Below are 14,190 nucleotides of genomic sequence, written 5' to 3'. Positions count from 1 at the left end.
CACTGGTCAAAACAGCAGTAAAGCCAAGATGCAAGTTGTAGTAATCACATTAATACAGCTTCTCTTTTCTTCTGCTAAAGAGTAGGTGATTAGCAGGATGGGGATTCAGCTAGTGGCAGTAGCCTGTTACAGAGGGAAGAGCAGGGGGTCAAATGGGCTTCATATATACTTTTAGGCCAGCCCTGCCTAAAATTAAATGGTGCCTTAAATTGCACCATTAGGGAGTTGGCCCAGATGTACACGTGTTACCTCTTATCAAGAGCTAGGTTGAACTACAAGCCACAGTAGCTTCACTTAAGCTCTTAATCTTCTGTTGGAGCTAACATAAGGGACAGAAAAAATCCTTTTTCTATTTCAGCAGTTAGAATATGACGGCAGAAAAATTACCGGTTTATATTGCCTTCACATTGATCTAAACTGTATTTATCCACTCCTGCACAACATTGAATTTTATGAAATTTTAGTTCTGTGTGAGAGAAAAGCCACTGGTATTCTGCAGGGATTACTGGAGATTTAGGGTCTTTCATTGTCAATCAGTGGAGTCTGTTGTAAAGCACAAATTGCACCTATTTTTTAGGTTAAAACTCAGGAGAATCTAGGTTTTAGAGGTGGTTCCAGGAATGTAGAATGCTAAAGAATACTCTGGCACTGGTAAATCCATTTTGATACCAGTCCATAGGATGAATTTTAAATGCTTTGCAATGAGGAGACAGATACCTAAAGTGCAAGCAAATTCCTTGCTGCAAGCTTAGTTGCAATAGAGAGTCTTAATTTATATTTGTCTTAAATAGTTGGCGGAATTGTTTTCTGTGATGAGGTGATAGTGTAATTTCAGAGGGCTATCAAAAGGCTTTACTTAAGCTTGAAAGTGCTATCAAGGATAGTGTACCAGTTACTGAATTACTCATGGTCATGTCTGAACAGTTCCAAAAGAAGCAAAAAATACACATTAATGTGTAAGTGCCCAGTCAACTGGAAAACGTTGTTTGCAGGCCAGTAATTGTAAATTGGGAGATAAGTTGGAGAAATTCTTGACCTGGCACACTTTTTAATTTTTTTTAAAATTTATTTATTACATAAAAGCCAAAGACAAGTTGAAAGACTTTGAAAAATTGCTCTAGTTCCTCAGGTAATTACTACAGATCCTTTTGAAATTAGTGTCTCAAACTTTCTTTTTAGTTGATTTTCCTCTGTGATGATCAATTGCTCAAACTGCACTAAGCCTGTAGGTGATGATTAGGAGAGGAGGGTTAAGCAGTGTCTGATTCATAATTGGAAAGAACAATCACAGAAAAATAAAATCCTAAAGGCAAATTGCCAAAAGCCACTTAGCTGCTTGACAGCTGTGAATGTTTGGCTCACAGTTTTCCCTTTGGAGTGATAAGGGGCATTTAGGCTCTTTAAAGGCTCCTTAGCGATATCATTAAAAGACTAAAGATCCAGTATGATAAGATCACAGTAGTGTGATCACACTGTCGCACCAATGTCAGAAAATTAATGCTGGAGTTGAGAAAAAACCAAAAACGAGATTTGTTGGTGGCTGATGCTTTTCTTCCCAATGGGAACCCTACCAAATAAAATAATGTTGCCCTTCCTGGATTTCGTGTTCTTAGCCCACATACTCTGGGGCTAAGGTATTGTTTGTTGGTGCTGCACTGTCAGCCATTTCAGGTTCAATTTAGCATCTTTATGGTGATATGTGTGGAAAGGTAGTGGCACAGTCTTACCAAAGACTTTCTTAACATTGCCCTGTGATTTCATAACATTGCTTATGCAGGCAGGCCTGGGTCTGAGTCCATCCCTCCGTGTAATAAAGTTATTTTCATAAACTTTCCAAGTTCTGTCTTAAAATCACTTTGTTAAGTTTGTCAGCACTACTTTTTCGGGAGCCTTTTCCAAGCTCTGACCTCTGCTGGTCAGACATCTCTTTCCAATTTTGAGCCTGAATTTATTTTTGAGTTGTGGTTCCTTCAGACACAATGTCCTTTTTGCTCAAATAGCTCCTCTTCTTGGGGGTTTAGTCTCCTAATAGGTGGTAAAGAATAATTATATCCTTTTCCAGTCTTTCTTTGTCAAGGCTAGACAAGAAAATCCTTAATTCTTGTTAATAACCTAAACTCTCATTTCCTCAAATATCCTATATTCCTTCTCTGTATTTGGTACAACACGAATTTATGGAACATTACTCCTGATACAGTTTCACAAGAGCCCTGTACTGTGGCATCAATACTTTACTATCACTGTCAGACCACCTTGATGCGAGTGCCTTTTCCGCAGCTCTACTGCAGTAGGGTTTCATGTAGCCTGTGGTTTCATAGAAATCAAAACTCATGGTCTTTCTCCCCTCTGCTGCTTCCAATTGATACCATCATTCAGAAAAGTGTCTGTTGCCTTTCTTGGACAGGGTAGCGGATTGGAGTGAATTATCATAAACTTCAGTACCTAGCACAAAATTGATGCTTTGAGAAGTAGTGGTTGCAGTACAAAACTAACCTTGCAGTTTGACTAGCCCATATTTCATTTTGTTATAGTATCTTTAGATTCATAAGCAATAGTAAAGAGTATGGAAAAGGCTGTTACTGCAGATTTAAGTATTTCCATTGTAAACCATTTTTTTGGGGCAACTCTGTATCTTGGAGCATAGCTGAAATTTTGAATTTAAGCATCCCCTGCTTATGAAAAATGAAGAAGTAAAATCTAGAAAAAAATACAGTTCTGACTGTAATACTGTAAAATGGAGTAAAATTTATATTGCCATTCTTTCATGCAGGCACTGGAGCCAGTGGTGTTATGGGCTCATTTATGTCTATGCCTCTTTTATGAAGGTGCATAATTGAAATATGTGCCCATGCTTGGTTTGTTTATATCACTGACAAACCTAAGGGAAATATGAAGCCAGTTATTCTGTATGAGTAGAAGTTTTCGTGTGGTTTGAGGAAGAGTATATTTGAACTGATGGTGTAGAGAGAGACGACCTGAGATGGACAAGAGAAAAAGCAGCAAGCTAAATAAACACTGTGTGTGTGATTCTGGAAGAAACGTGTAGAAAAGAGACCTTTATATCGAGTGACAACTGGTGAAGTGGTGATGCAGCAAACAAAGGAATTGTCTGATTTAGTTAGTTTTCCCTGTGGTCAGGGAAAGACAACCTACGGATCTTCTTCAAGAAAAGTGCAGAAGAGGTCCTAGCCCTTATGCCCATTTTCTCTTTGAACTGCTATGACTTGCAGCAGTAAACCTTTGGGTTTGCTGCTTGATCCTAAGTAATGCCATGACATAGGTCAGTCTTTCTATTAAATGAGCTGAACCATATACTTGGCTTAAGATTTTATCTTGTTTATTTACAGCAATGACAGATGGGTATGGATTGGAATGAATAAGAGTCCAGATTCTTTGGGAACCTGGCAATGGAGTGATGATAAACCTGTAAGTTAACTTTTAATCAGGAAATGTCATGTCCTGATTTGTTTCAGCTTGGACTGGATTGAAAGTAAATCAATGAATATTTTAATTAAAATATGACAGATCCTTCAACAGATGAATAATTCAGAAGAAGACTGTGCACTTAAGAGCTGCCATCCAGGCAGATTTCCAATTAAAAACATATCTTTAATAAGGTTAACCTGATTTCTGTCCCTATTGCATTAAAATATTTTAACAGAAATACAGTAGTAAACATCTAAGAGCTGGTGGAGAGAACAAGATGTCTTCATGCCACAACACAGGGGAGGGCTTATCAGTTCATCTTCTTGATATGTCAGACTTCTCCAAAAATTATCTTCATCACTGTAATTGATTTATTTACCTGAAATTGTGAGTTCCCCCCCCCCCAATCCCCCCCCCCCCAATAACAGGTACGCAGACTCAAAACTGATCCAGTAACTGCCATTTAACACATATTTTAATAGTGATAAACATAATGGGATCCCAGGTTTGAATGGTTATCTCTGGGGATTACCATAGCAAAAATAGTTGTAAAGTAATGATTCTTTCATCCTGTCCATCCTGTAGGTAACTAGTGTTGTTATGCCACATGATTATCTGGAAGATGAATATGATACAAGAGACTGTGCTGCATTAAAGGTTAGTTTCAAGGTTTTTAATAACAGCATGCATATTTTTACGTGGAAGTACTTGGAAGAAATACTTTTGCCAGCCGTATATTGAATGTAGGTTGACTGCTAAGGTGTTTTCTTTGCATAGTGAAAAAGTTGCTAGTGTTCCCTTTATCAATCTACACCTATTATCAATTTTCCCTTATTCAAGCAGTTTTTTATGAACCAAGCACTGTGCTAATGATAACCTTTCATAAGCCTTCTTTTGAACTACAAAATATTTTAGTAACAATGCTATTCTCTATTGCATAATGCCATACTGTGTATCTCTTGTATATTACACATAACTCTTAAGGATGTAACGTGGAGTCTAAAAAAAAAAAAACCAAACAGAGCCCTACCAGTAACTCTTACTGAACTGCAAATTAAGAAAATGGTTGAAACCTAAAGTAGGGGAATGCAGTAGCCAGGATGGAGTGTGTGTTTGTGTTTATTGTGTATATTTCCTTGTTTACTTGTGAAATAGACTGTAAGTTCTGTGTCGGTTTCTAATTCAAAATGTCAGGCCTCTGCTTAATTCCTAATTATGTTCTTCATTGCTTCATTTAGTCTTGATGGCATGAGTTTTAAAATGGCCTTTAACTTTTCTGAAGTATCACCTGACTTTTTATAGGATCATTCCAATACCATCCTTTCTTTTAACCTAATTAGACCCACCTCTGCTTTCAGGATTTACTGAAGGAAAGGATAGTTGCATCCCTTTGCTTCTGTTCACAGCCATTTCCCCTCATTCTCTTCTCCTGTGTTCATGACCCCAGGCCAAGAAGCTGTCAGCATTAAGCTACTAAAAATTCTAGACAAGAGGAGAGCAGTTTGAAGGGGATGCTGTGACTATAGTAACCTCCCTCCCCTACCTGCTAGGTATAGACATTTTCTTTCACTAAACGGTAAAATATTCTCCTTATTGGAGAGATCAGCAAGAGTGAAGTTAGATTTTAAGCTTGATTGTAAGAAATAATCTTAAATAGGAAAGATTATTTCTGTGCCAGTTCAGGTGGTTGCTTCTTTTGAGCAGAAATGAGAATCATTTCAGGGCATCAAGTTGCAACAGATAATTCAATAATAAGCATCGATGAGATCCTCTGCACTACAAAAAAGCAAAGAAACAAAATTGCAAGAAGAGACTTTTGTATGTAGACTGACCTTAAGCCCTTTACCTAATTGTTTCACAAACATGGCTAGCATGAAGAGTTATAGTTGAAGAGTATCTGCTCATTTTTTGCAAAATAAGTTGTGGGACTAAAACCACAGTAAAATATACTGACTTTGCCAAAGTACCTTTTTAGTACGGTTTCGTTTCACATTTCAGAGGCCTATGCCATACTAACTCAGTTCTCTGTTTCTACTTTTATACAGACCTCTCAGTTTTCACGGAGATCATTTTGGAGATTTTATTTCCATGAAGGCAGAGACCTGGAATTTTACTTCAAGCCTTTTGATTGTGAAGCTAAACTTGAATGGGTCTGCCAGATAACAAAAGGTAAGCTGCAGTTACATCCATTTATTCCTATAAAATAGTTTATTATTTATTACAACTGAGTTGTCATTATTGCCCAATAACAGAAACTTTGCAAACAATATTTTATCATTTCCTTTCTGAACTGTTAAGAGGTCAGTACATGAGATGTCTTGCCTACGTCACATACAAACAGATGTGTACTTAGAATATTCAAAGATATATCAGAAAATGACCATGAGGAGGATGCAGTATCTCTGCTCCCATATTCTTTCTTGTCCCGTGAACTGAGAAGTGGCTTTTTATTAGGTGAGGTGATATAAGCCATCGAGTTGCAGCATTTGTGGACTTTACTTAGTCTTTCTTAGTGATATTTGTAACTAAATGACCACAGACGTCTTGGGTGTACAGTTTGCTTCAACCTTAGGTGAATGAGCCGCCTTCTGGTAAAACTGGTGTACTAGCTCCTCACTGTAGTGAGACAGAGGAGTGGGAATACAAAAGAATGGTATGGCATATCTGCACAGATCCAGGTTTTTCCATGCAGTATGGAAAGTGCTGTAAATCCAGTAGGCTTTTATGTTTTGGTTGTTATTTAAAAGGCATTTTGGGGGATGAAACTTTTTTTGTTGTGGGGAGATACAGGTAGATACACTACTTTGATGCCTGTATTCTGCCTGGGAGGAAAAAAAGCCACAGTTGTTTAAGACTGGGGTATGCAAAACTCCCATTAGTTTTCCATCAGCTTATTTTAAACTATTAAACCTGTGTATGATTTCCTTCTCCTTTTATCTTTTCCATCATGCATACTGAGAAGCATGGGTACAATACATCACTCCCGTTATTGGTGACCACAGTCCTGTTAGAAGGTGAACTTGAACTGACTATTCCTTTTTTTCCTCTGGACAGGTAGCACTCCAAAGACACCTGAGTGGTACATACCAGGTAAATGGACTTTTTGCATATTCTTCTGCTATGTGTATATAGTTGTTAATACTCTGTATCTTTTATTAGTTTTGTTATATTACTACTGTAATACCTGTTTGATACCAGCAAAGGTATCTGATAGAATTTGATTCTGAGAGAGCTCAGAATGCAAGGAGTGTTGGCTCTTCCCAGTGTCAAACTGAGATTTCTTACTACATTCAGAAAAAGAAAGGATGAGTTTTTCAGAATTTATTTCTTATGCATGTGATGTTTCTTCTGCATAGATGAAATTGGAATTCATGGAGCCCCACTTGTTGTTGATGGAGCAGAGCTGTGGTTTGTACCAGATAAAAACCTGACCTTCCAGGAAGCTATTTTCTACTGTCAAAAAAATGACAGTGATTTAGCCTCTGTGGAGTCTTACCCAAAACTCAGGACAATACTATCTCAAATAGAAAAGGTAAGGAGGTGCAATCTGTGTAACGGATACTTTCCACTATAGGGAAATTTTCTTGCTAGTTTTTCCAATATAAGAAAATGTTCATACTTGACTTCTTTCTTTTTCCTGTTGGCCTTAATAGTTTTTAATTGTACTTAAAAGGAAAAGATGAGTTGAAAGAGAATTATTTTAATGTCAGTCTTATAAAAGAATTTTTTAAATTTAAAAGTAACCTTAACAACATGGGGAAAAAAAAACCCACCTCCAAATGGAAAGAAAGTGTTATAACAGGACCACCATGTAAGCATCCCATTGTCTGCAAATACTTCACTAACAATTGTGCCACTTCTTAATTTTATGCACAGGACAGCACATCATTTTTCACCTGATGAGAGAATTTAATTAGAAATTCATGATGGTCTGATAGCCTTTACTGAAAGGGGTTTGTGGGGTTCATAGCATGAAAGTACATTGCTTTAAGGAATCTTGCCAAAACATTGCAAGTTTCAGCACCTCTGTTACTACCTTTCTTCAATGCTACTGCTTGTGAGACAGCAATACTTTCTGAAATTAGCAGCTTGCAAGCTCTCTTCATGAAATTTCTCTGGGCAAGTAGTTACCTGGAAGGAGAAATTACAAGGCAGGAGAAATTGAGGATTTGACCTGCTAAATCTCTAGCCTTTTCATGAACTGTTCATTGTTAGGCTATCTGCTGGAAGAACTGGATTATTCTGAGGAAGGAAGGAAGGTCCTGTGGAACCACATCAGCTTTAGGCAGCTTGCAGCTATGTCCTGGTTGTCTGGTAGAGTTCCTGCTATGAATTTTGTGGGAGTGATGTATCTAGCATACACTTAAGACAGTACTGCAAGATTTCCTGTAGCTTTATCCAGCACAGTGGAAAACATGGGCTTTTTTTCTAGCAGGTGCAGGGGTCCATCTACTTGGCATATCAGTCTCAAATTGTATCCTTTCCTATTGCTGAAGAATAGTAATTCCTGCACATTTTAGAAACATTTTAAATCAAAATTAATTTTGTCATTGATTTATCCTTGGTAGAGTCTGGAGCTCTTTCTCTATGGGTTGTAAAATACTGGGTGTTTTGTTCCTTATTTCCACAGTTATCAAACAGCGAACAGAAGTGGTGGCTGAAGTTTATTGATTATAGCTACAACTATCACTCACCGTACGTAGAATAATTATGAGATGCTTTATTGTAAGCTTTTTTTTATATGCTTTTTAGGAATATAGTTAACTAGAATAGTTTCCAAAGGAAAATATTTTATCCCCAAATTCTGTATCATCCCAAAGAACTAAGATAAATAATTTGAACGAAGCTAGAAAACAATATAGCATTATTCAGTGACCACTGTTCTCTGCTTTTGTTCACATGTACCTGCATCTATTCTTGCCGTGCTAAACTTAGAACATAGACTACCTAAGACAGAGAGGGTAGAACTGTGTAGTGCTCAGACAAAGCAAACAGTGGTTAAGACAGTATGTGTGTACAATTAGACAGTGGGTATATTTCAAAATATTGTCGAAATATTTTAATTCGCTGCCAAATTCTGAGTTCTATTCCCATTACAAGCATTATTGACATCAAAAATTTACTAATTCATAATAACTTAATAATAACTGAATTCATAATCCATTTCTGATGTGTCTGTTGGAGCCTCTAGATTTCAGGTTGTTGGGCTTTGACATCTTAGTCTTGTCATGTGAATCCTTGCAATCTGTGGTCCTAATAGCTAATGTATTCCATTGATCTTTAAAATGCTTTTATTGGATTTTTAAGTACACTTCTATGTTCTGTTAATAATGGGGGAACTGAAAAAAAAAAAAAGATTCTGAAAAAAACCCCTGTCTATTGGCTCTGAGGGTATCTGAGAAATGCCTGAGAACAGGGAATGTGAAATTGGTTTAAGACATCACTCTTCCAGTTAGGTAATGCCAAAGTCTTGGAGGGCTTATAGTGTAGCCCTGTAGAGCTGAGATGACTCACAGCAAACCTTGCATTGTGCCATTCATGGCTGCAGTGAAGGATTATGGGCTTCTTACGACGAAGATTCTTCTCTTGCCAAAATACTACAGCAATATACTACTTTGAAAATAAAATGAGGACTATTGCCCATTCTCCTCACTTGTCCTGACAGCGTGCCAGCGATTGCAGCATGATGATAAATAACCTCCTGCCCTCGTTCTGCACATCTCCGCAACATAGTTAATTTGGGCAAGGTACATAACTACTGAACCTACCACATATTTGTTCCTAGTCTAGTTTTTCCCCCCTCTGTCCTTTCCAGTGTTGTAGGGCATCTCCTAGAAACAGTTACCAGCCCAAATTTTTGTTTGCACTGGCTCTGTTGCTATCAGAGTTTCCACTTGAAGATCACATTGGATTGGAGATTGACTCTGACTCTGACATGTTTGTATCCAGTTTACAGTTATTTTCACGCTTCCATGATCGATTCCTGAGGGATTGCTGGTACGTTTCTAGAAAGAACTGGTATAGAGGTAAGGTTGTTTTTATTTTTTCACCCCTCTCTGTCATTATTATATTTAAAAAAAAACCCCACATTATTACTGTTCTTCCCAAACTCTTATATTGAGTGCAAATTGATATTCAATTAGGAGTGAATGGCTTCTTGGTGGTAATCTGATTGAATTTTGAATCATTTGTTTCTTCCTTACAGTAGAAGCCTTGATAATATTTCTTGATGACCAAAGGCAAACCTGAATTCAGATGACAATTTTTTTTATGATTGATTGTCACTTTTTTTGCGACATAAATTGATTAGGTAAAACCTGGTTTTGGTGGTTACCTTTTTGTGTTTATGCTACATACTCTGAGCCCTCAAAATTAAGCCTTAGAGTTGTGTTAGTTAGAGGAGCTTGACTGAATACTTGCAACTGCATATGCATCTGGAGATGCAAATTTCATTAAGTAGTGGAGTCATACTTGGAAGAGGTACACAAAGTAATGGAAATGCCACCTGGTGGTACTCGAAGCTTCTTATTTCCTTTTTTCGACATTGTTTTATATTGAGGAAAATGTATAACCCCTGGAGAACAAGTAGTTCCTCCTGTCTACTACCATTTCCACTTTAAAGCCGATTATTCTGTTGTATGCTGCTGACCTGTTTTCAGCCCTATTAGCCAAAAACTGCTTTTGCCGAGGAAGCCAGTCCAGTTACTGTAGGAGTCATGTAAAGCAGTACAGGCCAGATGCTCTCCATATGGATGTTAAAGGATTCCTTTTGGCTTTAATGACCTTTAGGTCACACACCCTGTATGCCAGAATATGAGATTAGTCCTCATATTCAAAAGCTTCTTGCTTCATGATTTTTCTGTTTGAAGTTATCTCTGCCTATATGAAGTGTTACTGCTGGAAGTAAGGGATCAGACTGTGGATCTTTAGGAATATTATATTATTGTCTGATATAAATAATTTACTTTTGTCTTTTGCTCTGCTGTTACTTTTAGTGCTTTAGATTGCATAGTACTTCACTGTGGTTGCACTGAAAAGGACTTCGCTTCAGATTGGTCTTTGTCATGTCACAAAGTATGGATGGTAATTGGAGCGTTATAGGCATTACCATAACTGGTTTTTAAAACTTATATTTCTGCAGACTACCCAGTTAACTGTAATGTGAAACTGCCCTTCATCTGTGAAAAAAATAATGCCTCCTTACTAGAGAAACACGATCCCAGTTACCGCCCAGTGAGAGGAGGTTGCCCTAAAGGTTGGCATCAGTTCCGGAATAAGGTACAGAGATAATACAGATCAGTCATTCTTACTCATTTTTCATAGTCCAATAAGCTGGAGTGCCCTGCTGAAAGAGGTGAGGAAGTAGCCCCTGTGTTCAGGAGTGGACCAGGAGGTGGCTTTTGAAAATTATATGCAGTGATTAAAATCATCTCCTCCACTTCTTTGTCCCTTATTCAGGATTGATGGTTTCTTAATTTCAGAGCAGTAATTTTCAGGTTTTTTGCTTTCCCATCACCACACGTTTAGGTCCAAGAACATTGGTTGCATTGTCTAATCTTGGGCTCTGCTTTGAAGGAAGAGAAGGATTAGAAAGGGAGAGGATGAGGTTTTTGTGGCTGAAGCATCTTGATTCTCTCGCTGAGTAATCATAGGCAGGCAGCAAGCTGGCAGACACTCTGCTTCCTAAGTTGCCTTAAGTACTTAACTCACTTAGTTAGAAGCAGCTTTTAAGAATGAACCAACAGAGGTCAGAAGCCATACTATAGTATATTTCAGTACTATCTTTTAAGGCAGTCATCTAAAGTCTTAGTGAGACTGATTCCTGTTATTTGGCCCGCCGTTATTCTGTACATAAGAAGGAGCGTGCATCAAATCGGCACATTACATTGTGCCAAGGTTTGCAAATTTACTTCACGTCATTGCAGAATACAGCTTTTGAGTTCCCATGTAGTTTCTCCCAAAAGGTAACACGTTACAATACAGGTTCCTGGCCCAACCCTGCCTGACTTTAGAGTTCATGTGTGAATTCTCATTCTTAAAACAGTACATGATTCTGATGTAGCCAATTAAAAATTACTGAATTCTAATCCTCAGTGAATGAGGAGTTATTCAGCGGGATTATTCATCATTTTATATTTAGTTATTCTGTTGAATGTAATAAGAAATGCATGCAGCTAGTATCCGTTCCCTTGCTTTCTGAGAAAAATGTTTTATTGCACGAAATGAGAAGTGAGTTTTTCGGGTTGGTTTAAGAACCTTTTCTTACGAGTTATTTCTTAGGAAGCAATGGTATGATGAAAATCAGTTTCATTATGTTTGTTTTGCAGTGTTTTCTAAAGATGAAACCCGAATATTTAACATTTAACGCAGCTAATGAAAAGTGTGTAACTTTTGGAGGCTCTCTTCCATCTATCTCAAATCAAGCTGAGCAAGGTACGATGGTGAACTGGGGACACTTTTAGTATGCAACTTCTCTTCCAAATTCAGTATAGTTCTGCTTAAGAACTTGAGCATAAAATTATTTCGTTATCTACAGGCATACTGGGAGCATTCTAAAAATCCAAGACCAGTTAAAAATGTGTTGTCCATTGTTGTTTGCATCACTGGAAACATAACATGGAAATGCAGTCAGCAAACATTTGAGCCAGTTCGAAGAGCAGCTTCTCTGTATGATCTTAACCTGTTATAAAAAGAAAAAATTATAAAACCTTGCATTAAGGGATGAGGATAGAAGGGTCACCACTGAATGAAGAATTCCCATGTTTTGCTTTGCAAGTTAAAACATAACTGAGACTGTAGACTTTGCACTGTGAAAACCAGCTTAGGAGTGGCTTCCAAGACAAGCTCAGCTGTCTGTGAGGGGACAAGATGGCAAACACAATGCCCGCTGGAGCACATAGGACCCTCTGTGTCTAAGCGTGCTGAGCAGCTTAATGTGGCAGTGTGTCTAAACCGACCACCTGCAAGCTCTCCAGGACACTGATAGGAGGATGGAAGGCAAGGGGACTGCAAAACACAGAGTTGTTCCACCGTTGGGACCTGCCTCTCAGCTGTCATGTAAACTAGAATCATTGAGGTAAATGCAGTGAGGAAGAAATGCGTTCACATTGGCTGCAAGTAATATTCAGCGATAAACTGCTGAATGAGACAGCTGTATTTGCATCTATATTCTTGTGGATAACTAACAGTTCTCTGCAGGTATGTCTGAAGTAGCTCAGTTGAATTCTGCAATGTGCACAGTGCATATTTTCTTTATAAGCAAATAACCTCTTGCCAAATGGAATATGGAAAGTGGACTGGGGAGGCCATCAGTGTACCTGCAGGCAGCAGTTGAATGTCAATTTTTTTTTTTTTACTGCTGTTATTGGGGAGGAATAGGGTTGTAACCATACAGGAATATACATGTCTGAGACCTGCGTGGTTTTGGATGCTTTTAAGATTTCAGAATGGCTATGCTTTTGCAATGTTACATGGCAGGATCTTATGTCCGGTTTGGTGCATATGGAAGTGTTTGTTATTTGTTGTTTGTTTTTCTTTCCCCCTTGTAGTGGAGGCCACCTATATGGAAAGAAGGCACAGTCCTCTTAAAGAAGCATGTCTCTTTCTGTAGGCTGCTTCTACTCTTCCAATGGCATTAGGCAGCTGGCTAGCTCTGACATGTAAATCTTCAATGGCTTTGTCTAGCTCAGAAAATAGGCTTTGGCTAGTCTGGCATGTGGCCAGTAGTTAAGACATGTCAGCTAGCTAATTACGTAGCTTCAATTTGTCTTCCTAATCTAGACAAGCTCAGTGAATGCCTTTGGTGCCTGGGGGTTACCAAAGCCCATTGTTTCGTGTCAGAATGCTCACTAAGAGGGGTCTGATTTAAGGTTTTCCTGGCTGAATTTTTTTCTGACTAAACCTGACTCCTTTGTCCTGTCCTGCTTTCTCTGATGGTGGGGCGGGCAAACTCTGCCAGAATCCAAAAAGTGGTTCTGATTTATGGTATATGTCAGTAGGAGAGGAAGATGGGAGATAAGACTTCCTCCATCAATTCAGAGAGGGCAGGAGGGAGCTCTTCTATTATTTCTGCAGGGAGACAATAAAAGATCTTGCAGACCTGTGGAAAAGCAGCTTCTGAAATTTGGATATAAGTGCAAGAATACAAAGTAGTGGGCAGAGAAACAGGTTAAATCCACTACCTGATCCTCAGATGAGAATTTGGAGGACAAATACCAATAGTCTGCACTTTTCAGATAAAATCAACATGAAAGGTCTTATGGAAGGAAGGGATGATAAGCATTTGGCAATCATAAAGGGCTGGGAAAATTAAGTTAATACAAATGGGGGTTGCATTATCTTATTTATGTGGGGCGTTTTTTCAGACGTTTACTGTTGTTGTCTGAACGACAATATGTACGTTTACTGTTCTGCCCAACAGATTATATAACATCCTTGCTTCCTGGTATGCCGAAAGATATTTGGATTGGTTTGCAGTTTCTGTTCAGCACAAGGGAAAACAAATGGATAGATGAGAGTAGGCTGTTGTATAGTAACTTTCACCCCCTCCTGACAGGAAGATTAAGGAAAATTCCACTGGACGTAAGTTCTGACTTTTGACTGCTCTTGACTATTGAGTAATGAAACTTGGAATACTGACTGTATGAAGAAAAAAAAAAAGCCAAAAAATATGTAACAGACCACATCCTCCCCGTTAGTGGTTTTAAGTGGCAGACAAGGTGACTGACAGTAATGGAGTTCTGTTTACCTTTATTTGGATGACAG

At 38.3% G+C, this 14,190-nt stretch overlaps 1 protein-coding gene across 1 annotated transcript in view; it reads left to right on the top strand.

Moving 5' to 3' along the window:
* LY75 (lymphocyte antigen 75) overlaps nt 1–14,190 on the top strand; it is a 49,188-nt gene that overhangs the window by 19,057 nt on the left and 15,941 nt on the right. The window contains exons 14-23 of the mRNA XM_009325442.1: nt 3,348–3,426; nt 4,012–4,083; nt 5,472–5,595; nt 6,481–6,516; nt 6,783–6,958; nt 8,057–8,121; nt 9,376–9,452; nt 10,568–10,704; nt 11,754–11,859; nt 13,847–14,007. Of these exons, the coding sequence (XP_009323717.1) occupies nt 3,348–3,426; nt 4,012–4,083; nt 5,472–5,595; nt 6,481–6,516; nt 6,783–6,958; nt 8,057–8,121; nt 9,376–9,452; nt 10,568–10,704; nt 11,754–11,859; nt 13,847–14,007 (1,033 nt within the window). The remainder of the gene's footprint in view (nt 1–3,347; nt 3,427–4,011; nt 4,084–5,471; nt 5,596–6,480; nt 6,517–6,782; nt 6,959–8,056; nt 8,122–9,375; nt 9,453–10,567; nt 10,705–11,753; nt 11,860–13,846; nt 14,008–14,190) is intronic.

The sequence above is a fragment of the Pygoscelis adeliae genome, unplaced genomic scaffold, assembly GCF_000699105.1.
Source record: "Pygoscelis adeliae isolate BGI_AS28 unplaced genomic scaffold, ASM69910v1 Scaffold106, whole genome shotgun sequence".
Lineage (NCBI taxonomy): Eukaryota > Metazoa > Chordata > Aves > Sphenisciformes > Spheniscidae > Pygoscelis > Pygoscelis adeliae.
The sequence above is the reverse complement of the archived record's forward strand: the minus strand, read 5'-3'. Positions and strand labels throughout refer to the sequence as shown.